This window comes from Tenrec ecaudatus, chromosome 1, assembly GCF_050624435.1.
Source record: "Tenrec ecaudatus isolate mTenEca1 chromosome 1, mTenEca1.hap1, whole genome shotgun sequence".
Classification (NCBI taxonomy): domain Eukaryota; kingdom Metazoa; phylum Chordata; class Mammalia; order Afrosoricida; family Tenrecidae; genus Tenrec; species Tenrec ecaudatus.
The window spans coordinates 48,145,134-48,170,721 of NC_134530.1; the positions used below are offsets into that span (position 1 = coordinate 48,145,134).

A 25,588-nucleotide genomic window follows, 5' to 3' on the forward strand; every position below is an offset into this window, starting at 1 on the left:
TCTTTGTCCACAGAGCGGCTGGTGGTTTGACCCACTAACCTTTAGGCCAGCAGCTGAGGGATTAGCTGCGGTGTCACTGGGGCTGCTGGCGTCCAAGGGCTCCCACATGCTGGCACCGCGTGCCCACCTCACCCCAGACCGACTGACCGACCGACCGGGGCCGGGAAGGATGGAGTGGGCACAGGGCCACTGTGCTCGGCAAGCTGACCCTTCCTTCCGGCCAGCACACATCTTTTCCCTAAGTGGAACCTCCCTCCCCGCTGGTCACACACACACACACACACACACACACACACACACACACACACACACACAGCACCGCACACAGTAGGTGCTCCTCCAGAGTGTATTAACTAAAGAGGGAGGCTCAGAGAGGGCCAGGGACCCTCCCTCCTCTCATAAGGGAGGAAAACCATGACAGCCTCTCTGGACGTTCCGAGGGCCTTTGGGGAGATGAAGCAGTTCTTCATATCTAACCTGCATCTCTCTGCCTACCAGGAGGCCACCCTTTCTCACTCACCTCCTCCACCCAACCCCCTTCAACTCAGCCACACCCACCCCTGCTGCCACCTTCAGGTCATTGCAGTCCCGCCCCACTGTGGCCCTGGCTGTGGGGAGGAAGGAGCGGCCTATGCTTTGAGGCAGGGGCTCCAGAGGCCACAGCTCCGCTCCCATCAGCAGTGGCAAAAGTGTAGCTGATAAGGAGGGGGTCTAAACTATTGCACCCCCAATACCCTAGTTCCCTACAAAGTGACCCCCCAAAATTATGCTAACTAGAAGTGGGGTGCCACTGCCCAGCTGGCACCACCTGGAGCCCATCCAGAGGACTCCACTGCTGTGGGGCCCGACTGGAGGGGGGAGCTGGACAGGGAACCAGGCTGGGGACATGGGTTCTTCCTGTTGGGTGTTGGGTCTCAGGCAGAGTGACCCAGCGGAAATGAGGCAAGCCCTGGGATTGGCTTTTGAAGAAAGTGGGTGTCACTAGAAGGCAAGTCCTGTCTTTGTGAAGATTTTCTCCAAAGTACCCCACTACGAATCAGGCTGGTATGTCAGGAGCTGGTCTGGGTGCTGGGCGCTATGTGGACACTGCCCAGCCAGGCGCCCACACCATCCCACCACCAGGTGGTCTCAGGCAGTTAGACCATGCCAGGCGGGGGGACGAGCCCAGGACACCCACTCTTTGCACCTCAGCCACCTCATCTGCTTGCTTGTCTCAATTGTTGCTAATGCACCCCTTTTCCTGCAAACGCAAGTCCCAGGCGGGGCCTGGGTGGGGTGGGGTCTCCCCAAGGCTGCTTTATGTGCTACCTCTGGCCCTCTCCAAACCTGAGTTTGGGGGACACATTGGAATAGGGGCAGAGCTTCTTGTGCAGATTCAAGGGGAGGTGAGTCTCTTGGCACTGTGAAGACACCCTGGTGTCCCTTTAGGGGTCCGGTTATACCAGGAGGAGCCTCTCTGGGCTCTGTAGGCAGGGCGGCCAGGGTGGTGAGGGTTTCCAGCCTGGCCCATGTCGTCCTGCTCCGCTATGGACCCAGCCATGGGGGAGGGGCCCTCCCCACTTCCCTGCACACCAGCCTAGACGCACAGCTTTGAGCTCCTTCACACCTCACGGGTCTGTTATCAGAACAGATCAGCCAAAACTCCATTTTACAGTTAAATAGTACAGAAGTCAGACAGTTTACTGTACAAGCAAGTTGTGCATTAAAAACAAACACACCGAGCAAATTACAGTGCAAAGCGGTTTCAACCCCTCCCCCCCGCCCCCCAACCCCGCCCTGGGCTGGTCTCTCAGCAGATGGAACAGCAGGTCTTAATTCCTCAGCATGACAATATGTCACAAGGCTACTGCACCCTCCCACCAACAGGCTGACAGTCTGCATCTCAACCCCCTCCATTTCCGTGTGTCTGCCCAGGACACTTGAAAAGCAGCCTTGTAACCAAGAATCCCTTCTGGTGCCACCGTGGGGAAGACATGGGCTCAGCCTGGCTGCTGTCATCTTGAGCCTGGCCAGGCAGTGATGGGTGCAGAGAGGGGTCTGTCTCTCGTCCCTGTCCCCTCCAGGGTTTGGAGATAAGGAAAGGGGAGTCTATTGGTTGGGGCGGGGTGGGGGGATGCAAAGTGCTGGGCATGGGGACCCTGCAGGTACCTCCCTTGCTGGCCCGGGCTAGAACCCGCAGAGAGCAGGAGTGGAGAGTGCTCCCAGCTAGGATCTGTAGCTGCTTCCTGAGAAGGGGCGATAGGCCCCGGGCTGCCAGGAGTCTGCAGGACACCCCCGGCAACTACCTGGAAGAGAGGGACACAGCTAGTTCCAGTGAGGGCAGGACAAGAAGGAACCACAGCAGGGCGGGTTGAAGTAAGATCATGGGAAGGCCTTCCTGTGGTCAGAGAAACCTGTCCTCGCTGGCCTCCATGGCTGCTGTTCAGGTTGGGGTGCTCGACAGGCCTCAGGCCATCCTGGAGAGAAGTGTCACTGAGGAGAGCAGGGGGTGAGGACGTGGCTGACATCTGGATGGAACACCACACTCTTGTCCCCAACTGCGCCCATTGTTCTAGAACTAGAGACCCTGGTCGGGGAGTCCAGGTAACCTGTACACAGCACTGCATCGTGCAGCCGAAGGTTCCCATCACCTCGGAACCCTGCGGGCTGGCTCTTTACAGCTCTCTGCCTCATGTCCTAGCTGGGGGCCCCCCACCCTTCTAGGAAGCCCTGTCCCCACTCTCTTAGAAGGCACCGAGCTGGGCGCTGCTCACCGAGGCAACTCCTCAGTCTCACAGGTTTGACTGCAGCTTCTTTTTCTAAGGTCAGTTTTAGAAACTGGTTTCCATTCATGACTTGTGGACTTTGGGAGCATTGATGGTGAAAGACGGAGACCTGGCTGGGTCTGTCCTCCTGAGAGAGGGCTGGAGCTGGCTGCCGAGGTCCTGAGGGGACAAGGGCCTGGGTCTGAACCCTCCCCGACCTCACCACTGTGTTCTCTCCAGACATGGAAATGGTGAGACCAGCCTAGGAGGCAGGGGCCCCAGCTCCCCACGGGGAGGACCAAGGTTCCGGGTGGGCTGGTAAAGTGCATGGAAGGGCGGGCCTGCAAGGGCGCCCCCTGGCTTCAGGGACCTGCTATCATGGGTGCTTCTGCTGGAGGAGCCCAAGGTGCAGCTGAGACAGGGGCAAAGGGGCTTCTAGGTGGCTAGGAATTATGTGTGTGTGGTGGGGGGCAGGCCTCAGGGGGGGCACTGGCACGGGTGCACTATCATTCCATCTCTGCCAGCAATCTCCTGGGTCCTCGGATGGGTCCCTCCCTGCTCCACCTGAACCCTGGTCCCTCTGAGTGTGGGACCTTCCAGTTGTGACATGCTGGGACAGGTCTGGGTCCATGAGGCATGGGGGAGGGAGGGAGCCCTGTGGATGGAGGGTTCAGACCTGGGGCAAATGCTGCTTGTCCCTGGAATAGAGATGGCCCCTACCAAGGAGCCATGGTCCTCGTGACAGCCCTGGGCACAGTGGGGTCAGAAGGCCATCTTGGGGAGAGTGTGTATTTCCCAAAAGGATGTGGGGTGGGATGACTGGGGCTGAGCGGAGCAGGGTCCTGCGAGGCATCCTGGTGGCCGGACAAGGTGCTCTCAGAGCCAGGCCAGCTCTGGACCCCAGGACCCAGACCTTCAGGACCATGGTTGGTTGGGGCTGACATGCCAGCCTGCTTGAAGCCCTGGAGTAAGGCCAGGTGGGAAGGTTCTCAGGGCCCCGCCTCTGGCGGGACAAGTCCACATGGCAGGCAGTCAGTAGGGCCGCCACACGGCCTCGTCCATGCGCCCCGGCGTGCTCAGGGCCGTGGGGGAGTTGCTGTGGCTGCCGTCAGCCTCCACACCGTCGCTTTGGCCGCCCAGGCTGGGGTTCATGAGGTTGCCGGCAGAGGTGGCGCTGCTGGTGCAGGAGGCCAGCATGCGGTTGGGGGAGCGGTCGCCCCCGCTGCTGCTGCTGGCCACCATGGAGAACTGGTAGGAGCCGGAGGACGTGCCGTAATAGAGGTGGTAGGGGGACGGGTTGGCCTGGAAGGGCCCGCTCTGGTTCTGCGGGGCGCCGGGGTAGGGCGGCGGGAGGTAGGTGTGATGGAAGCGGCTGGCCGCTTGCATGCCCGCCACCCCGAGGCTGCTGATGTTGGTGCCTGAGGATGTGGCACTGTAGGGGAAGGCGGCTGACATGGCCCCAGGGTAGTGCACCCTGGGGTCTGAGAATCGGCTCTCCGTGAGGGTCTGCAGGGCCGGGAAGGAACGGTCAAACTGGCGGGGGTCTGGGAAGGGGTTCAGGTCCGGGGTGCCTGTGGGCAGACGGGAGGACTCAGAGGGTGCCCAAGGGCTTCTGGTTCACAGCCTACTTTGGGAGGGCCAGTTCCAGATGATTCTAGATCTGGCTCTGCTGGTACTGCCCTGGGGGGCTAGAGCATGCCAGGATACACCCCTCCCTTGACCTGCCTGTTCCCGGGGTCCCCCTTAAATCTTGCTCCATAGCTTGCCTGTGGAGAGTCTGCTGGGGGTGCAGGGGAGCCCACCTGGGCTGTTGGGGGGCATGATGGGCGTGGTGCCCCTCTGCTTCCTGTGGTGAACTGACAAGAACAGAAGTGCCAAGGGTCTCCCACTGGGAGCCAGCTTTGCAGCTGGAGAAACAGGCAGCTAGCTGGTTGGCACAGAAAGGCCTGGACTCCCTTACAGGGGCTCTGCTGTCTGCTGGGGCCCACGCCCGGCCCTAACCCGCCAGGGCCCGCTTCTCCCACAGGCTGCCTTACACAGGCCAGAGCCGACCAGCGACCAGACAGGGAACAGATGCCACCCTCACCCGCCCTGAGAGCAAACGGAGACATCAGCCAGAGGGGCAGGGGCTAGGATTCTGTGTCAGCCCCAGAGAGACCCAGTGCCCAGTCTAGACACTGTCCTGGCTACCTGGTAGCTTGGTTCCAGGCCCAAGGGTGCCCAGCCTCATCTCTAGCTACTTTTATTATTATCATCCAGCCCCATCCCACAAACAAACATTCAGAGGTGCTTTAAGACTCTTTGGGGTACAAATGGAAAAAGTGAGGCCACAAGAGGGTAAGGCACTTTCTCAGGGTGACACAGCACCATAGACATGGCACAAAATCTCTGCCTCCCTGACACACACAGCTGTTAGGTATCACAGAAGGGAGGTTAACTGTGTGGCACGGAAAGGGGCCCTGGTGGCACTGAGAACTGCAAGGTGGGCAGGATAAAGATGAGATTGTTCCCATAAAGAGTTACTGTCTTGGAGACTGTAAATCCACGGACCCTAAGAGTCAGAACCCACTTGCCGACAGTGGGCTTGGTTTGGGTTTAGGTTCCTCGTGGGAGCAACATGCCAGGTCTTCCTCCCTTGGTCAGGGAGCGCGTCTGCTTGGGTTCAAACTCTGCTTCTGCCGCTTGCTAGCCACGGGTCTTAGGGCAAGTCATTTAGGCACCAGCTTCCTCACATGCACGGCGGGGCTAAGGACAACTGCCAGGAGCGCGAGGCTGAGTTGGCAGAGGCGGTTCTGTGGGGGAAGGCATGGTGGCAACAGCTGGTGGCCAGCAGGCCTGCCACAGGGAGCTGCTGTCGGTGCCTGGGGTATGATGGATCCTGTAGGGGAAGGCGGTCTACACCAGCCCAGGGCAGGGCTCACAGGGACGTTAACTAACGCAGGTACACTGCTCAGAAGGAAGCTGGGTTGAAGGCAGGGCTGGGGAGCATTGCAGGCTGCAGCTGTGCCCCCGGCACTTCTGGCACCCAGGCAGACGGAGGCCCTGCCAAGAGGAACCCGGGCCAGGCGAGGGGGAGACTCCAGGCAGCAGAGGGCTAGGCAGATGAGCCCCTGGCAATGGCCCAAGAGGAAATCTCTCTGGCCCCAACCTCTTTGGAAGGAACCAACTTTGCCCACCTCAGCCTGGCTCCAAACCTGCCGTGTCCGAGGCAGTGGGGTCCCTGGGCCTCCTGCTTCTCTGGCTCTCCCTGAGCTGCTGTGTGACCGTGGGTGAGACTAGTAACCTCTCAGGGCCTGGAGTTCTCTCTACTCCCATAGCCAGCTCTGTGCCGAGTGTGAATCAGGTGGGAGCTGCCCTCCTGGGATCACTGTGGGGGCGTGGGCGGGCCTGGGGGTTGGGGACATGTGGATCATCTACAACCCTCCTTAACAGCTTCCAGGGCAGTCGGCCCCAAGGCCTAGCAGGTCCCAGGAGGCTCACTGAGGAAGCCCGGGGTGGGGAAGGAGGTCTGGCTAGTGGTGCCTGCCCTCCAAGCAGAGCTGAATCTGGGGTTCACACCTCAGCTTGGAACCCAGGGGACGGAAGGCTTCCAGTACAGGGCTTCCGGGGGGAGGCCAGCCCAGACCTGCCCCCGCCCTGTCCTACCTCCTTTCGGAGGGCAGCAGGGAAGGTCCTCCCTTGGCCAACCCGACCCTCCAGCAGCTTCGCCCAGCCTCCTGCGGCCCCAGGAAACTCAAGCTGGCCGGCCACTGTGGGACAGCCAATCCCAACACTAGAAGGAGATGTTTATTTTCTTCTCCAAATTGCCCCAGCTGCTGCCTGGTGCCTGAATGAGCTCTTTGAGCGGGGAGAAGCCCCCATTGTGGGCAGCTGCAGCAGGGGGGTGAGGTATGGAGGGGCTGGGGCCTCCAGTGGCTGAGGTCAGGGGGTCAAAGGTATCAGCAGGCACCATGGGAATTGGGGTGGGATGTGCTGAGGGCACCCCCAGAATCAGGTCAGGAGTGGGCGGCTGGGGAGACTAATTCCACAAGCCTGGCCCTGCCTGGATGCTCGCCCTCGGGCAGGTTCCACTCCCCCATCTCAAAGATCAGAAAAGTGGGGCTTGAGAAGTGAGGAGACTTGCCTAAGGTCACAGAGCCAGGAAGTGGCCTGGCCCACTTGGTTATGGCATTCACACTCAAGTTCCTTGGTCCTGGCCGTCAGCGGCCTTGCCTCTTAGGCAGGTGGGGGCAGGCCTGGGTGGAGGGTGGCTGGTCAGAGGCTGCTGGAGGCCTAGTGCTCTTGTTCCTCAACTCCTTGTACCCCCATCTCCCTGGCTGAGAGACCCTGGAGGACAGAGTCAACTCCTGTCCCCCATTGATCATCTTTTCACTCTGAGCCCCACCAGAGCCTGCCGTGGATTCTGCCTGCTGAGCTCTGCCATCCCTCACCCCCACCAAGGCCACAGGGACAGAGCCCCTGGCTTGGTCCTCATTCCCACCGCAGCCTCGAGGCCACCCTCTTCTTGCTGAGTTAGGGCTGTGTCTCTGGGTCGGGTGGGAGGCTCTCCAGAGCTGGGGAAGCACTTTACAGTTTCCCAAACTCCTCCGAGCACAGCTCTACGTGGGATCGACACCCCAGTCCCCGGGTGGGGAGTTTGAGGCTTAGAGAGGGACCATCATATCTTGTCACCAGGCCCCAGGAACCCCTCCCCTTGGACAAGTCGTGGTCCCATTTGAATGAGGTGACTAAGAGCCAAGGGAGTGTGTGTATATGGGGGGGGGGCAGGGGGTTGTCTCAAGGTGGGCAGGGACTGACTGCGCCCAGTATAGGGTGGGTGTCGGAAAGTCTATTGAGTGAATGATGGGCCCCAGAAGTGTTTCCATGGGTGGGGGGCAGCTAGAGGGTACCCATCCAGGCCCTCCACCCACTGCAGGCCCCTGCTGTACCTTGCATGGGTGTCTGGGGCTGGCTGCCGAAGTGGCCTGTGGTGCTGAGTGAGCCTCGGGGACTGGGCGTGCTGGGGGTCACCCGCATGCGTAGCCGGTCCAGTTCCCCGAAGCGGTCGGGGAACACCTTGGCCTGGTCCTCCAGCTTCTGCCGATGCCCTGCAGGCAGAAAGGGGCGAGGGGCATCGGGTCAGTGGTCGGCCCCAGGGTTCCACCACCCTCATCTCATGGGTGTAGATCCCGAGTCCAAGTCAGAACCCGTGACGTGACTGAGATAACTACAGCACATGATTCGGCAGATGGGGACACTGAGGGCGCAGGCACAAGTAAGTGGTGGGGGGGGGGGCGGGCAGAGAGAAAAACCAGGGGTGCTGCCCCTCACCTGCCCCTCCAGGCAGCTCCTGGGGCCCCCACAGGCTGATGGCTGGCACCTGCAGCCCCGAGCCCAGTCCACACCACCATCTCTGGGTCTCAGACAGCATGCTGGGTAGAGGCAGGGGAGCCTCGAACGAAGGGCTAGGCTTCCCATTTCTGAGTGAAAGCCAGGGACAGGGGCCCAGTGCACCTGGCTTGGGGTGAAAATGCAAGCACTCCCCACTGCCTTCCGAACCCCACCATGGCCCACACGGGAAGCATCCCAGAAGGCCCTGCCTGCCCACGGACAGCCAGCCTGTGTCAGGAGCATTTCTTTCTTTATTGAACTTTTCCTGGTGAGTTGGTACTCCCCGACAATTCGGACACATGGTGTTTCATGTTACTGGCTGCACCCCCCTGCCTGGAGCAGGGCTGCTCCCATTCCTGTCTCTCCTAACCCTTCAGAACACTGTCTTTAGGCAATGCTGCCTCGTGGAAAGTCTCAAATGGCCGTGGCTTCTCGCTAGTGTGGGCCTTGCTAGTGTCACTGCCCCCTTGCATGTATTATTTGGCTGAAAACTGAGCCACGTGGGTAAGGTCAGTTCCAGACCGGAAGGGGAACTAAAGGCCATAGTCTTGGGGGTGTTGTCAGTTCTGAGTCTGGTTGTTTTTCTTTTTAAATGATGTTCAGTCTTCTATATTTTCTCCACTTGGTCCAGGACCTTCTAATGAGACCCCTCCCTTTCAGAGAGGTTGGCAGTGGGCACCATCTAATGCTTCTGGTCTCTGGGCTGCAGAGACTGATGTGTGTGTTGCTCATGAGTCTGCTGGACCAATTGTTGACGTGCAGCTTCCATACGTGCTGTGCTTTTTTCCTCCGGCCGAGGAGAGGCCAGTATCCGCACTTAGATGGCTGCTCATACGCTTTTAAGCCCCCGCTCACGACTCACCAAAGTAGGGCGGAGAACACAGTCTTTGTGGGCGATGTTATGCCTATGATGTTAGTGCATCCCCCCTCCCATCCCCCAGACCCTGGTCCCGAGCCCGCAGGCCTGAGGGAATACTGCTGGACTGACCTCAGCCTTGCAGGACCCCTTCCCACCATGTTTTGAATGACTTTGTTGGTGTTTCACAAGCAATGCACAGACTGGCAGGTCCACTCCAGTTGGGGACTGGGGGGGCCAGTGTGAAGAACTTTCTTTCCAGCCTTGGCAGGCATGGTCTTTCTCGGGTAGGCCTAGCCTCGGTGCTTTGCTTTGAGCTGCTTCAAGGGAGAAAGACGAGGCTGTCTGCTCCCATGAAGATTTACAGTCTTGGAAACCCGCGGGGCTGGTTCTACCCTTTCCTATAGGGCCGCGATGAGCTGCTTTGACTCGGCGGCAGTGAGGTGAGGTGATATCAGCACCTCTCAACAGACATCTGCCTCAAATGGGCGCAGAAGTGCCCTTAGAAACAGAGTGGGGCATCTTGGGAGACATTGAGAACCAAGGACCCCTGCTTTCTCTTCTGATGCAGCCCCAGGACAGCGGGGGACGCCTCCCAGGACCTTCTGATCTCTGGCTGGGTGTCCTTTAGCCTCGGGGTTCCCAGCAGAAGCCGGCCTCTAGGGATGTGCCACAGAATGGTCTTCAGTCCCATCAGGCCTCAGAGGAGATGCAGCTGCACCTGCTGCCAACCACTGAGAGAGGCAGGGACATGGTACCAGCTGGGGGAGGACGGACTCAGAGTGATTGCAACAGGCCAAATGGGCATGAAGATGGCAGACTGAGTACAAAAGAGAGTCTTAGTGGACCACAAGCTTTAAGTGAGACAATGAGGCCACAGGAAAGCTAGCCCACAACCTCACTGGCAGAGAGGGGCGTCTGCTTCCGAGTCACACTGGGTACAAAGGGGGTTTACAATTATTCCTGGGCCTGGTGTGGAGGCTTGGCTCTGCCGCTCACAGCCTCACGCATGTCCCACCCTGTCCTGCACTGGCGGCGTCCCCACCCTCAGTGGTGGTGCTGGCCAAGCACGATCTACCACCCACATGGGTCACCTCTCTGAAGACTGTCACTTCTGTCCCTGCTTGTGCCCAGGGTGGGCAGGACAGCCAGACTCACATGAGAGAGAGGCCTCAATGGTAAAGACTACACTTGGGACCCCAGAGACAGGGCCCAGCACCTGCATTCACAGCCAGATCGGCTGCCTCCGAGTCCAGGGCTCTCTCCTACTTTCTGTCTGTTCCCTGCTGCAGATGGGGCCACTGAGGCTTCCAGAGGAGGCCTACGCTACGTGGCAGCCTGGGGTGTGAGCCATGTAATCTGACCCCAGAACCCATGGTCCGTCTTCCTGGGCAGACTTCCCTGGAGGGATTGCTTCCTCATTGCTATGGGAAGCTGGAGATGCTCGGGAGGGGACAAGGGGAGCCCAAGCGGCTCCATGTGGCCAGGGCGCCAGGGAGCCTGGGAGCCATGGGGCTGGGCCTTCAGGCTGGGTGCAGAATGGCAACTTCCTGTGTTCAAGGATGCGCAGTAGCCTCCCAGCGGAAAAGGCCTCTCTCAGTGGGCTCCCAACGGTGGGTGCTCTGGATCTAGTCCTCGGCTGCCTTGGGGCTGGCCCTTCTTTGGCCCATGCCTCGGTTTCTCCCCTGCACAGTCTACTCACTCCAGCTTCCATACCTCCTACGAGGTCCCTGGCTTAAAATTGCCAGGAGTAGCAGCTGGTCACAGGGGCCCCAAGAGGAAAGAGGGCCACCTGCTTGCCTTGCCCAAGCCCCACCTCTTCCTGTGACTGCTCATCCCAGCTGCTCCCCAGACCCTCACCTTAGCTCAGGCATAGCCCCAGCCAGGAAAGCAGCCTGAGCCCCAGCGTGTCAGTGGGAGTGCCAGGAGGGCAGAGCCCAGTGAGGGGCTCCCAGCTCTTCCTCCGCCCCAGCATCTAAGAGCTGGCCTGACGCGCAGACACCTTGCAACACCGCAGGCAGGGGGTGGGGGGGTGGGGGAGCCTCTCACTGCCCCCATTTCACAGGAGAGCAAACTGAGACCTGGAGAGGACCAATGACATGCACATGCTAATGCTGGCTGCCAACACCTGCCAGGTACCTGATGCTTCAGGGCAAACTGAGATGCCACCAGGGCCTTCCCCCTGCCTGTACACAGCACCACCCCAAACCCCTGTGACAAGAGTGGCAGCCCCTTAGCAAGCACCTACTACGTACCAGGCACGGTGCTGGGGGCGGCTCCCATGTTGTCTCCAAGAGTCACAACCCTCTGTACGGAGGCGACCCTCACCCCTCTTTTACAGACGAGGAGAGAACGCTGTGGCCACAGTCACATGGTCCACCCAAGACTCCAGCTCAGACGGGGTGCCCATTTCCCGGAGCTTGGTTGCTAAGGTCTGGGGCAGGCCAGATGAGCTAGGTCACCTGGCAAGTGGTTTTTCAGTGCCCTCCGTGTGTGTGTGTGTGTGTGTGTGTGTGTGTGTGTGTGATGCAGAGATCACACAGAGTGGGGCAGAGCTGTCAGCTGGGGCACAATGTGGGCTTCGGTTACCCGGCCCTTCACCCATCTGAAGCCACTGGGCTGCCTCCCTCAGCGGCCAGGCTGGCCCTGGCGTGGCCACAGCCCAGACACAGCAGCTACTGTCTGCCCAGCCCACGGGTGGGGCGGTCAGGCCCGAGGCCCGCTCTGCGGCCTGTCAGGAGATTTACACCCGGCTTTTAACAACCGCCACGGAATCGCAGGCGGGCGCTGGAGCAGGACTTATAAAGCGGCACGGCCTGGGGTGGTCTGCCGTGAATCGGCCCCCTGTGAGCGGATGAAAGCCTGGGTCGGTGGCTGGGCAGGGAAACGGGCTGGCGGGGGGCCAGCGGGCAGGGAGGCGGCAGCTCCCTCCTGGCCGACTGGGGCTTCCAGCGGCCTGGGGTTGATTAGGGGAGCCGGGAGGTCTGCGGTTAACTCCTTCCCTCCCACTGGGCTGGCTCCCTCGCTGCCTGTGAAGATGTTGCTCCTGGGTGGGGTGTGTGGAACCCTGGGAGTTGGGGAACAGGAGCAGCTGCCTGCCCACAGCCCTGGCACCCCTCGGCCTCCACACTGAGGCTGAGGGGGAAGTTGAGGCAACACTAGGGCCCTTCAAGATTCAATTTCAGGCTTAAGGTCACCAGTCCTAGCCAGCCAAGTCACCAAGCCCCCAGGAAGCACAGTGACTGCTCACTTCCTTCAGGCTTCCGTTCAAACGTCGCCTCTCGAGTGGACCTCCTGCCTCAACCCTCCCTCTCCTACGTGTTCCTGGCAGGGCTTCATACATGTTCACTTTGCCCACTTTATGGAGCCCTGGCGCCAAGAGGGTTAGGCTTTGATCTGCTAACTTCAAGGTCAGCAGTTCAAAACGACCAGCTGCTCCTTGGGAGAAAGATAAGGCTTTCCACCCCCGTAAAGAGTGACAGTCTGGGAAATCCACATGGACAGTTCTGCCCTGCTGTACAGGGTCATTATGAGTCAGCATCGATGGCCAGGGTTTTGACCTTGGTCTACTTTACAGGTACTTGTCGAGACTCCGTATGGCAGGGCCGGGCAACAGTGTCAGGAAGAGCATGAGGTCCCCTGGGTGGAGCGTGTCAGGCTTGGGAGAGGGGAGTCATACAGGGTGGAAGACAGTGAGCCATGGCACATTAGATGGTGGGATGATAGGGAGCACGGGAGCCAAGCAGGGCAGGGGTGGTGGGCACGGGGTGGTAGTGGGTAGGAAAGGCCTCCAGGAGAAGTTTGAGTGTGGGAGGGAGAAGAGTTTATGGCAGAGGAATAGCCAATGCCAAGGTCCTGAAGACCAGGAGGCAGAAGAGGCCGAGTGGGAGGGGAGAGGAGGAGGATGGTGAGCGAGGGGGCAGAGGTCAGTGGGGCCTGCAGGTCAGGGTGGGAAGAGCCTTGTCTACCATCTGGGGAGTTAGCTCTGTGAGGGCAGAGGCCTGTGTGCTGGGCTCGCTGTGGTGCCCCGGCGCCTAGAACATGGGAGGTGCCCAGAGAATATCGCATGGGCACAGTTGGATGGGGAGGGTCCACTGTGTTCAGGTTCTTCAAGGAGTGGGTGAAGCCACGGGAAGGTGCTGACCTGTCCTCCCCTCTTGGGCACCAGCACCTGCTCAACTTGCAGGCAGGACTCTCGGTGGCTGACCCGTGGTCCACAGACACCCCCTGCCCTGTGGCGGGGCATCGCTGGGCTGCCCCGCCCAGCTTCCCCAGCCCTCAGTGACTCTGGGGGACATCAGCATTGAGGGCCTCAGAAACTGAAGCCACAGAAGCAGGAAGCCACCTCGCCAGCCTCAGACCCAGCCGGCCACCTGGCTGCAGCCTGGGCACGCTCTGCCGGGCACCAGAGGGGAACGACCCAGCCACAGAACCCACAATGGGGCCTCAGCGATCTGAGCCTCCCACTTCCTTGGCTCCTGGAAGCCACCCCCCACCCCCCCACCCTGCCCTGTGGAAGACTTGGCCCTCACCCTGGGCTGGGGTGGGAAAGCGGGAGAGAGCCTAGAGGAAACCCTGGGCCCATGAGGGTTGGTGTGGATGCTTCCTGTGGGCTGGGCAGCTGCACTCACTGAACCATGAAAAAAACCCATTTACAGATGAGCAGACTGAGCCTCCAACAAGTGCCGGTGGCCTGGGCTGCCTTGAGCTTTCGGGTGGAGCCCACCTTCAGGCAAGAGGCATTGCCTCCCCTGCCTCCTGGGGGAGGGGTTAAGGATCAGTTAATGGCACTTTGCACAGGGCTGGGAGCCCTGGTGGTGTCGCGGTTATGCACCGGACTGCTAACTGCAAGGTGAGCGGGTCAAAACCACCAGGTGCTCCACGGAGAAAGATGGGGCTTCCTACTCCCATAAAGAATTATAGTCTTGGAACCCCCCAGGGGCAGTTCCACCCTGTCCTATAGGGTCGCTGTGAGTCGGCATCACCTCGACGGCGGCGAGTTTGGTTTCAGGTTCTGCCAGGGGTGTGGCATACGGAGCTGCTCTGAGACCAGCAGCTGTTGGGCAGGCCTCCTCTCTCTTAGAGGTGAGGACACTGAGGACTGGTAAGAGGAAGGGACTTCCCCACGGTCACAAACTAAAGGTCAGGGTGGGGCTGGAAGCCAGGGTGCTGACCAGACCTCACCTTAGGGCTACGGTTGGTCTGGGCAGGGGGAAACATCTTCAGAAGCCGACAAGGGACCCCCTACCACCCCACCCACCCCCAGCTCTGCTCTGAGCTGTCCCATGCATGAGCCACTGCCGAAGCTTCTGTTTGAATACATCTCTTGCACGGACCCAGTCCCTGCCATGACCCCAGATGGATGTAGCCTTGTGTCTCAGGTCATGTGGCAAGCCTGCTTCTGGCTCGGCCCCTTTCCCTCCTCCTGCTTTCTGTCTCCCTCTGGCTTCAGTGGCCAGGTCCTGTGCCACTGACCCCAGCCCAGGAGAGTGAGGACCTTCCCACCAAGCTCCAAGTCCCCACGTACAGGATGCTCACTGCTTTTTGATGTGCCCCCCCCACACCCCACATTACCTTCTGCCTGTCTTGATTCTGCTCCTGAGACTCTGAGCTGGGCCATCAATTCTTTAATGGGGGCGCTATACCTTTATGAACATGGCCCGGGGTTCCCAGTAGCCACTCTACTGCTGACCGGGGCAGGTTCGCCAGTGACTCGGTGTGGTGGTGGGAGTACCAAGTGGAGGTGGGGCCAGCATCACAGAATGAAATGGATCCGTCAGCTCAGGAGGACGTTCCCTCCGCTACAGCCACTATTGCCAGACGCTTTGAACACAGGCCATCGGCAGCTGGTACCATCCGGTTTCGTGGGTGAGGAAGCTGAGGCCGGTGACCTGCCTCACACAACGAGTCTTAACCACCAAGACACATACGAGTACCTGCCAGCCTCCCGCCTGCGCTCCAGTCTCACCATAGCTCCACAAGGTAGCTCCCTGGACAAACTCCATTTTCAAACAAAGAATAGAGGCCAGAGGCCACTCCCAAGGCCCCACTGCCTGGGTGGCTGTCTCGGCATCTGCTCTCGCCACTCTGTGGTTGAATAAAGCACAGAACCCAAACCAAACACTTTGCCATCAAGTTGATCCCGGCTGATAGTGACCCTACAAGGCAGAGCAGAACTGCTCCTTAGGATTCCCGAGACTAAACCTTTGTAAGAGATGACAGCCTCTTATTTCTCCCTTGGGGTGGCAGATGGGTTTGAACGAGTAACCTGGTGGGCTCAAATCCCAGTCCAACCGTACACCAAGATCCAAAGGGAGCACCCCAGGGAGCGGCCCCACACTGAAGACCAGCTGGAGCCACTCACTCGCTCCCCCTCCCCCCTCAGCCACCTGAAGAGGAAGCTGGGTAGAAATTAAACCTGGAGCCAGCCCTCACTTCTAGTCTCTCTCCCCACTCCGCCCCACCAGTCCACAAGCACTGGCTTTGAGTCTCTTCCATCTTTGACTGGTACAAATTTGAGCTCCCCAGGTGACCCCCCCAAGAGCAGTCATCTGCCAGAGGGGAGTGGTCAACAAGTTGGGCATTGTAGTATGCATGTTTTGGGGGTGGTGGGGAGAGTGGGGATGGGAGTAGCAGAGTTGGGGACCCCAGACCCTCAGGTGTGCTCCAGGAACCCAGGGCAACTGCTTGGCCATCACTGCTGCCCTTCCCACACTAGACCCTCGCCCATCCCCACAGGGTGGTCAGCAGCCCCACACTTACGTCTGGGCTCCCGGGGTCCATCCACGGTCACCTTGATGGCTCGGTGGTAGGTGGCCACTTGGGTGGGGTTGGTGAACACGGTGATGGTCAGGGTGAAACTCTTCCCTGGGGTGGGGGTGGGATGGGGAGATAAAGGCAGAAGGCTGACACCTAGAGGGAACCACAGCATCCCATCTCCCGTTTCACCCCTAACCCCCACTCCTGGACACCCCCAACCCCCAAGGGGCAGGAGACAGGGCTCTGGGTGAAGGTCAAACTGCTGCGTCTGACAGTCAAGGCCCCTGGAGGTGTGACACCAACTTCATCACTTTTGTCCCACCCATACTCTGGCCACTCTGACCCACTCCTCCTGACAGACTTCTGGATCCTTCTATGTGTGGTACCCCTATTCCTCGGGAGCTGGGGGTGAGAAGCGAGGATGAGTGCGCATTCGCCTCTGGAAGCAATTAGCGATCTTGAGAGAACATTTCGGGAACAGAGGCTGTCCTCACAGAGAACGAGTGTCCCCATGGCCACTGAGCAGACAAACCCTGCCAACATCACAGCGTCCCCACAACCCTGGTGCTGGCATGTGGGCACCAGGCCTCAGGGGCCCTCTGTGCCCGGCGTGTGTGCACACGAAGTTGCTTGCCTTCTTCATTCAGTGTCACATCCGTAAACTCCCCCATGCCACTCAAAGTTCACCAGAAACTTCGTTTTTAATGGCTGCCAGTTATTCAGTTCAGGGCAGCCTCATCTCTTATCCAACCTGTCCTCACTCTCACTCGCGGGCAATCACATCACCGCCAATTTCTTACTGGTGCACGCAGCTGCGGCTGCGAAAGGCATGATTTGGGAGCTGCAGACATTTACGCTGTAGACACAACTGTTCTTTCCAGAACTTTGTTCTATTTTTAGATACACATTTGGCTCTAAAGACTCCATTCAAAATTCCTGAGAACACACACACACACACACACACACACACACACACACACACGGAAACAAAAGCCCTTTAAAATAATAGTTTCTTACCATGTCAAATACAACGACAGTGACCTTCAGTTTATGAGCACCGCTGTCTGCATCTGTTTACATCTCGTTGCATCTATGCTAAGGGGAGAGTGACTTCATTGCATCCGCCGGTCCAGATATGAGTGGACACATGCCGTGCCTCTGAGGAGGGGACCCTCAAAAGAGGCGCCATCGTGGATTCAGTGCTCAGGCTCGGGGGCCAACCACATCTGTCCTGTCTATGGGGATGGAAGGACCTGTGACCTCGGACTCCATTTGCCTGCTTCCAGGACATACGGTTTCTCTGGGTTCTTCTAAACCAGTGGTTCTCAGCCTTCCTAATGCCACGACCCTTTAATAGAGTTCCCTATGTGGTGGTGAACCCCCAACCATAAAATTATATTCGTTGCTACTTCAACACTGTAACTTTGTCACTGTTAAGAATAGGTGGATCCCTGTGAAAGGGTTGTTCAATCCCCCGCCCCCCAAGGAGTCTCGACCCACAGGTTGAGAACTGCTGTAAACGTTCCTATTAACACAGAAATGCCTTTTAAAAATGGTTATCAATGGAGGCTTCAGGCCTGAGTGCCATCTGACACAGAACATCTTTCACCGTTAGAATTCTGTCTCCCTCTGCCATGTTTGCCTGTCGGCGGCTTTCCTGGGACTGTGGGCGGATGAGTATTCTTTCGGACAGACAGCAGTTTCTTTGCTTCCGCTGTGGAATTCTTGGCTTTGTCGGGGGTTTTGCTGGTTGGTACAGTAGAAAACGAGGATTTTTCCTCAAAGACGAACCCAATTTCCTCAGCACCTCCAGTGAAGGAAGAGTGCCCCCTGCCCCCCACCCCTTACTCCATCCCCTACTGCAACCCAAAGCCTCCAGGATGAAGGAGGTGGGGGCCCGTGAGGGGCAGGTGCTGGATCTCTGTGCTCTGTCTTGGGGAGGGGGCACCGAGGCAGGCTGTGGGGAGGAGGCCCTCTGAGAGAGTGGTGGTCCCTCAGGGAAGGGACCGCTCTCTGCTCGGCTGAGTGACCACGTGGAACCACCAGGCCAGAGCGGCAGGATCTGGACAACACCCACAGAGTGGGCTGCTGGGCCCAAGGGCCCCGAGACAGGGGGTGGGGGGGGTGGGGGTGGATAGGCTCTGTTTAAAGCTAAGGAGCCAAGGAGGGGCAACTCTGACTGGGAATCCAGGGTCTCTCTGGAAGAGGGGATCCTGAGCCCGGACACACACATATAGCCCCTTACTCCTTGACCACAGGGGGGCTTTCTGGACACAGGATGTGTCAGTGCGCAAGGGGATGGCCAGGTGCCCCTTCTGAGAGCCCCTGCTCCTCCCACCTGAGGTCCCCAGGCCCTTTAGAAGCTGCTGCCATGCTGACCCTCCCCCAGTCCCAACCAGCAGGACCCTCTCAGGCTGCCTGCTGAGGGAGAGAGGAGGTAGGCAGCTGAGGTACAGCAGGCGACCCCTGAAGATGGGGCCCACTCAGTGGCCCCTGGCCATTTCACACAGATTAGCAGCCTGCCCCTTCTAGAGGCCAGCATCCCCTCCAACAGGGATGGGGTGGGGTGAGGGGAGCAACATTTTTACTGTTCCTCCTGGGTGAAATCTAGCACTTCTCTAAACCACAATGGAATTATCACCGCACCTGTGACCTTGCCGCCAGCAGACGTCACAGGTATTTACATATCACATTACGGTGGCGGCAGGTTTCTCTAAATATCTTCTACGTTCCTTCGTCACCGCTTCAAAGTCACGCTCCTCACTGGCCCCATCGCCAGACCTCGCTGGCTGGCAGTGTTTCCATAGGAGCGGTACTCATGTCCATCTCCCTGTGGCCTCCTGGTCCCCGAGTTCTCGGGTCCCTATGCCTGTTTCAATTTCTTGACAGTGCACTTGAGTCCCAATCACCAACCTGCCTCACTATTTCGTTTTATTTTCTATCTTCCTCTACTAAGTTGCAAACTCCCTGAAAGCCAGGCATTTAATCCTGTTCACTACTGGTCCCTAGAACAGCACCCGGCACACAACAGGAAGTGAATGAGCATTTGTTAAAGGAATTGGGGCAGAGATTACTGTTCCCATTTTATAGAGGGGAGGGAACGGTCCAGGTCTGACAGTATCCAGGGAGTGCCCAGCAGGTTCCAATGTGCTGAAGAGAGGGACCCTCCACCCATCCCTAAACACGTGCGCGCGCACACACACACAAACACACACACACACACCTCCCTGGAATAAGAGTCTCTCATGCTACCTGAGGTCAGCAACCCTCCCCAACAGCTTCTTTACACTTTCTAGGCCTCAGTCCCACCCTCAGAGGTACTACAGAGAGGGAGCAGGGAGGAAGGTAGGGGTGGAGGCCTAGGAGCAGGAGTGGAGGGAGGGGCAGGAGGCTAAAGATGGGGTCTCTGAGGGTCTCAAGCCCGTGAAGCCTGAAAGCGAGTCCACCCACCATCACTCACCGTCTTGGAGTAGAACGGTGGGTGAATAGATCAAAGAGGTAGACAGCCCTGTGTGGTCAACTGGACTAACTTGGGATTGGCCCAGCAGCCTGGGAATGACAAGTCAAGGTTCTCCAGGGGCTGGTCCCAAGTCCAGGAAGAAGTGTCCCTCCCTCAGGACCCTGGACCAAGCAGCAAGCACAGCTGGGCTTTAAGGGTGGTCGCAGGCAAGCCCCACTCACAAGAGCTGCACAGGGGCTGAGTCTGGGGACAGGGTGCCTCCATATAGTTTTCTCCAGCATGCTCAGCCCCTGCTGTGCACACTTCTCACCCCAAAGCCCTCTCCACTCACCACAGCTTAGGAACCAGTTCAGGACACCATGCTGCTGCCCTGCCACCCAGGCCAGTGGTTCTGAGAAAGCACCTGCCAGGGGCCATTCTGGAGATCTGGGGTGGTGAGCTCCCCACTGAGCCCAGTGAGTAGTGGGTATGAGGAGGGGGCGTGCACAGGGCCAGGACTAATTCATCTTCCTATGGGTGGGGAAGCCTGCTTCTCTCTGAAAATGAACCGAACTCCGTTTTCCAAAGGCAAGGACATCTCCGCCCATCCCACTCCACTTTCCTTCCCCTCAGACTTCAGAAATCCCAGACAGGGTTGCTGGGTAGGAACCAGCTCAGTGGCAGCGGAGTTTTGTGCTACTTTGACTAAACTTTCCAAAAATGCCAGCGTAAAGCAATCGAAGACTGCTCTTCAACTTTGGTTGGGTTTTTTTTCCTGGTCATTTCACTAGGAGTTGTTCACGAATTTGACTATCACCTCCCTGGGGTCATTTTCGGATTCGTGTTGGGGTGTGCTGTAGTGTTGGGGGCCGACCTCTGTGTGGAGGTGTGAGCACCCCCACCTCACTAGTCGGCTCACCCCAACATCTACACATTCCAAGTCCGTTTTTTTCTGGGTGCCTGTCCCCCTTCTTCCCCATCACCGTTAGGGAGCCATCCATCTTGAAACTGCACGTACGCAATTTTGTACAAGTTAGGGCCTGTGACACACTTGTTGGAAGGGGTGCTGGGTGGAGGGCAGGGCATGGCAGAAGCCGCCCCTGGTGGACTGTCATGATGGGGTTGTTCCTGCCTTCGAAAACCTCCTGCCACTGGGTTCACACCTACAGCCTGGTCTGAGGAGACCTATGGGACTAACCAGCTAGTTACCTTCCCAAACTGAGACAGAACAGAATACCAAGGGAGCCTCCTCCAGCGGGCGGCTCAGAGCTGGCCAGGATTCCGAGAGCCAGGGAGGGGCTCTCAGGCCCGGGCCCCAGAGTGGCTCTGCGTTGTCTGCGTCAATCAGTGCTTTGTTCCCTCAGATGGGAATTTCCCACTGGGGCAGTGGGCACAGCAGCAGAGTGTCTGCGGGCCACAGGACCCTGCACCCTCTTCTCACTGCCAGCCACCTCCACCTCCCACTCCACAGTTCACACCATCTGGGTTTCCCCCCACCCCCGCCCAAACCACACGCTAATCAGACAATCAGTGATTGTCACCACTCAAAGGGACCTCAAAGACCTCTTCCAGCCCCAAGCATTTGAAGTAACAAAATCTCTAACGTGTATCCCTGCAATCTCCAACAGCTCTCCACTGGATGCAGATGTGTCAATTCCCTTCGTCCTCACTGGGCTCCAGCACATCTGCCAGGATTACAGATGAGGAAACACAGAAGCAATTGCCGCTGCCACCTAGCAAATCCCTGGCAGAGAAGAGACCCAAGCCCAGGTGGGCCAGGCTCTTAGAGGCTATGGGTTTCTCGGGGCTAAGCAGCCTCACCTAGCACTCTACAGGTAGTCCGAGAACTCAGCATCCCTCTCCTGCCTCCCAAGACTGCTGAGACCAGAGATAGGACAGTCGCCAGAGCAGCTCCTAAACTCAGCCTCCTGAATCTCTCTCTCCCAGAGCCTCAGTGGTCCCCTAAGCCTCATCTGCTCCCAGAGGCGGCCACACCACTAAAGGGCTCCTTAGAAACCATCTCCCTCCCTGCAGGCCTGGGGGAGTGTGGAGCAGATCTGTACACAAAGGCACAACGCAATCCTCTTCAGGCCCCAGAATGGCCAGCGAGAATGGTCAGCCCCTTCTTTTCCTCCATCTCACCTCCTAGGAGAGGCGCCGCATGAGGAGAGCGGGGCAATAGAGAAGGAAGGACAGAGCTCAAAGGCTCACAGTGAATGACCTGCCCTTCTTCCGGCCTAGAGAGGCGGCGGCAACTGTGCCCCCGCCCCCACCTGAGCCTTTGGGTCCAGCAGCCACCACCGCCGCCCCGCCGCCAGTCGGCCACGCCCACCACAGACTAGCAAGTGACTCCTCTTGGCGGCTGGAGTTTGGGATTAAATTGCAAAGGGTTTGAGAGATTGGGGATGACAAAAGGGGCTTGGAGACTAATTAGGAGCAGCAATGAAAGCTTAATTCATAAAAGCAAACATTTTCCATCCATCAACCTGCAACCATTTAAGGGCACCGTTTGAAAGAAATCTGCGCGTGGGGAAGGGAGCCAACAGGACCAGGAAATGTTTGAAAGAATGTAAACTATTTCAGTTTCATAAAAAGTAACAAGTAAACAGTTATTACATGCAAATAATGCCCTGGTTTTAATTAATGCTGAAAAGTCAAAATATGTTTGACATTTGTATGTATACATCGAATGGTTCGAGAGGAAGCAATGGTGCCCAGATGCCCGCTGCGGAGCGGGGCTGGCGGCTGGGTGGGAACTCCAGCTTTGAGAAGGCCCTGTTTATTGGTGATGAAAAGTACAATTCTGCTTCAGCCCCTGCAGCCCTAGTCAAGCTGAGGTGGGGGCATCCAGTTTGCTTTCTCTATCAAAGCTGGAGAAGCAGCCCCGTGCTTGGGAGCTGGGCTTCTGCTACCTCTCAGGCTGGCTGGTCTTAAAGAGCCAGTGCACCCTCCACTGCACATCTCGCTGGGGCAGTGTTTTTAGAATTTCTCCCCAGCGTGTCCCACCCCTCCTCCCCCCAAGTTCAGTGATGGAGTGCAAGGTCTAGCAGCCTCCCATCCAACAGCCCCTGGCAGCAGCTACAGTGGTTCCTAGTCCGGCGGGCCTTCACTCTGGAAGCTGAGGAAGCTCAGACAGGCGGCAGTGTGGCACACCAACCCGGGAACTGGATTTTCCAACACACACACACACACACACGTACATGCGCACACACTGCCCTACGCTCCTTTCCGGCCTCAACTCTGCCAGGGCTCAAAGGGCTGAGGAAACTGGCTTTTGCGGGGGGGGGGGGGGGGGGGGGGGTGTACCTAGAGATGTGGCAGTGATTTCTGTGGCCCAGTGGGGAGCAAGGCTACATCTGAGAAATCAGGGACGACGGACTGCAAGCACTGTGGTTTGTCCAAACGTCTGACCCTGTCTGAGAGAACCTGACCATCGTTGTCAGCTCAAAACAACAAGTCAGGCGGGTTCATCTTTTACTACTGACCACATGCCGGCACTGCGTGAAAATGACAACGGTGGATTCCTGGCTTTCAGAGGAGACCTCTTCCTACACTCAGCAAAGCAAGAGTCCAGTTTGCCTTGGCCCACAGAGGCTCTCCAACACAGAAGCATTCGTTTTGACTCGCTGAGCGAGTTCTCACAGATGGTGATGGATGCTGGCAGAGCACAGAAACTGCCCTCTTCAAGGGGCACCCAGGGCATGTGCTGTGCCAGCCATGCTTTAGGTATGTCTCTGTGCCTAGGACACCTGAATTCCCCCAAACCAACGACTTGTCCTTTCAGCTCGTTTGCTAAAATACCTATAAGCCCTCTTTTTCAGTTTCTCCCAGCGTTTTTTATGGGACCACCACAGGTGCTTAACCAGGAAGCAGCGAAATGGTCTCTCTCTCTTTTTTTTTTTTTTGGAAAACTTTCAAGAGTTCTGTAACACTGTACAGAGTTCCACCTGGCTGCTTTAGGTAGTGCTGGGGGACCTGACTCTGAGACTCCGAAGCCACTCTGTTCCTTCCTCCCACCTATGCTCCGCGGTGCAGTCTCGACTCCATCTTGCTCACCTCGCCCGCTGCGGCCCACGAATCGAAGGTCGTTGAACCTGGCCACTTGGTTCTTCATGACGGCCGAGGCGTTGCGTAGTTCAGCCGAGTAGTTCTCATCGTTGCCTGCCATCACGGTCACCACAGTCCCATCAGGCACATCCCCCAGCGCCACCACCTGAAGGCACAGAGAAAGGCTGAGGGATGCGCCGCTGCCCAAGAAAGGAGGGGAGGGGCTGGCCCAGGCAGCTCCCCTGGGTCCCAGGCGCAATGCGGATTTCTAAATGGAGGGTGGGGAAGGCGCTTACAGACCATCAGTTGCTCCCCACCGCCGAAAAGATAACAAAAAGAGGACCAATCTCCACCTTCCATACCCAAATCCTCGTGCAACTGATTAAGTGTATCTCCCAAAAAACCCCTTCTTAATGCCACTCAGCCTGAGGTGGGGGAGAGAGCTGGCTCAGCCCCTGTGCCGTGGACAGCGGCCTTCTTCCCTTGGGCTGGGGCTGAAGCTCTATTAGCAAGCTCCCAGGAACAGAGTCTCTAAGTCAAAATGTCATCAGCAATCACAGAACTGCTCCCTGCACCCCATGAACTGGGACCAGTTGATCAGCCTCTTTGGAGCCTAAATCTCTTTGGTGGGAATCTGTGACAACCAGCTGGTTCTCCGTAAGGAGCGGTCCAGAAATCCTCTTTGCCTCAGTGGTGGGCTTGCTTTTGATAGCAGGAGGGCGCACCTGCTGGGCATGGCAAGGTGACCTCTACATACCCCTCTTCTCCCCACCCCCGCAGCCTGCACGTCCCAGCACGAAGAGGAAGCTGCCTTTTGAAAAGAAGTCAGACTAAAGCGGAGTCACAGTCATTTAAACGTGGCCACCTCGTGCTGGGACTAGGAATCCAGATGGTAAAAATTTTCAAGGAGAAAATGTTTGGGGTCTGATTAAGAAAGGCCAGATTTCCTGTCAACATCCTGTCTTCTTTTAATTTCAAAGATTCCTTTTAAGCTCCAAGTGACAGTAAAACCTCCGATCTGAAGATTACAGTCACACGGCTTCCCTCCCCCCTTCCTCATCGGGAGATTTTCCCCCACGGGTAGTTTAAGACGTCACCCCAGGGACCTCAAAAGAGCGACTCATCCCGTTTTCCAATTTGGAGGCGTCTTTCCGGGAGAGAGGATGGCCTCAGGGGCCGCAGGCGGCCGCTTCCAGCCACCTCGGCCACCGCCGCCGGGCCACCCCCGTCCTTCTCGCCCGGCCGTTTCTCACGGCAGCTGTGAGAGAGGGTTAGGGGAAAACCAAGGCGTTTTCGTTTCATCTCGCTGCCCCCTTTAAAAAAAGAAAATGAAACAGCCGCCTACTCCCTGACACGGAGAAAAGGGTCCCCTGAAGGGCGACGGGCTTGCAGGGGTGGGAGTGCTTCCGCCTCCGCCTGGCATCCAACGCCCAAGAGCCGGGACCCCGTTTACAGGGAAGTGTGCCGGCGAGGGGCCTGGAGTCGCCCCGGGTACCACTGCGGACGCCAGCGGTGCAGGAGTGTGAGCAGGAAGTGTTTCGGAAGCCGGGTTGCACGGCGCTGCCAGGGGCGGGGTCGGCTGGCTCTGCCTTCTGCACCCCACTGGGGGTCTGCTCCCCGCACCCCGGAAACCGACTTTGTCCGAAAGGAAAGGCCTGCGCTGGGGAAAGCGATGTCCCGCATCCGCCCGTTTCCGCACCACGGTGTCTCCCCCAGGCTCTCTGAAGCCCAGGTGGTGGGAGGCCGCTCTCCTAAAAGTCGTCCATGCCGGGCGCTTTCAGCACAGAACTCCGAAGCCATGGGGCGGAGCTCGGCGAAGCCCAAAGGGCCCTGCGTCCCGGCAGCAGGGTGCCCGGCCCTGGCCGCCAGTGGCGGGCACGTTCTCCCCTCGCCCTTTCCTCCCGGGGCCCGGGCTTCCGAAGGGGGAAGGCTGGGAGCCCCGGGCCAGTGTCCTCCCGCCCGGGGCCCGCACTCACCTTGAAGGCGACGGGCAGCGTCTTGTTGCAGCGCCAGTGCGAGGGCAGAACCGAGCAGAGGAAGTTGGGGCTGTCGGTGCGCACGAGCTCGCCCGCGTGGTCCGCCAGCACGTCCACCACCGAGCGCACCTCGGGCCGCGCGCGCCCGCCGGGGCCCACGGCCGCCTGAGCGCTCAGCGCGCCGCTGTTCTCGCCCATCTTGCCGCCGCCGCCGCCGCCGCCGCAGGGGAAGGCCGTAGAGGGAGGTGTGAAGCGGCGGCTGGTGCTCGGGTCTACGGGAATACGCATAACAGCGGCCGTCAGGGCGCCCGGCGGGAGGGCGGCGGGGCGGCTCGAGTGCCGCCGGGGCCGCCGCGGCCGCGAGCAGCCGAAAAGCAGAAGCGGCGGTGACGGGGTG

At 58.6% G+C, this 25,588-nt stretch overlaps 1 protein-coding gene across 1 annotated transcript; it reads right to left on the reverse strand.

The window, feature by feature from the left end:
• Positions 1-1,789: 1,789 nt before the first annotated feature.
• On the reverse strand, positions 1,790-25,479 carry RUNX3 (RUNX family transcription factor 3). Its single transcript, XM_075538517.1, has 5 exons — positions 25,192-25,479; positions 23,225-23,381; positions 15,733-15,837; positions 7,673-7,831; positions 1,790-4,315 (listed from the first exon to the last, which is right to left on the reverse strand). Exons 1-5 carry the CDS (start codon positions 25,477-25,479, stop codon positions 3,777-3,779), a joined length of 1,248 nt encoding a protein of 415 aa, XP_075394632.1. The 3' UTR covers positions 1,790-3,776.
• Between the last annotated feature and the right edge of the window lie 109 nt (positions 25,480-25,588).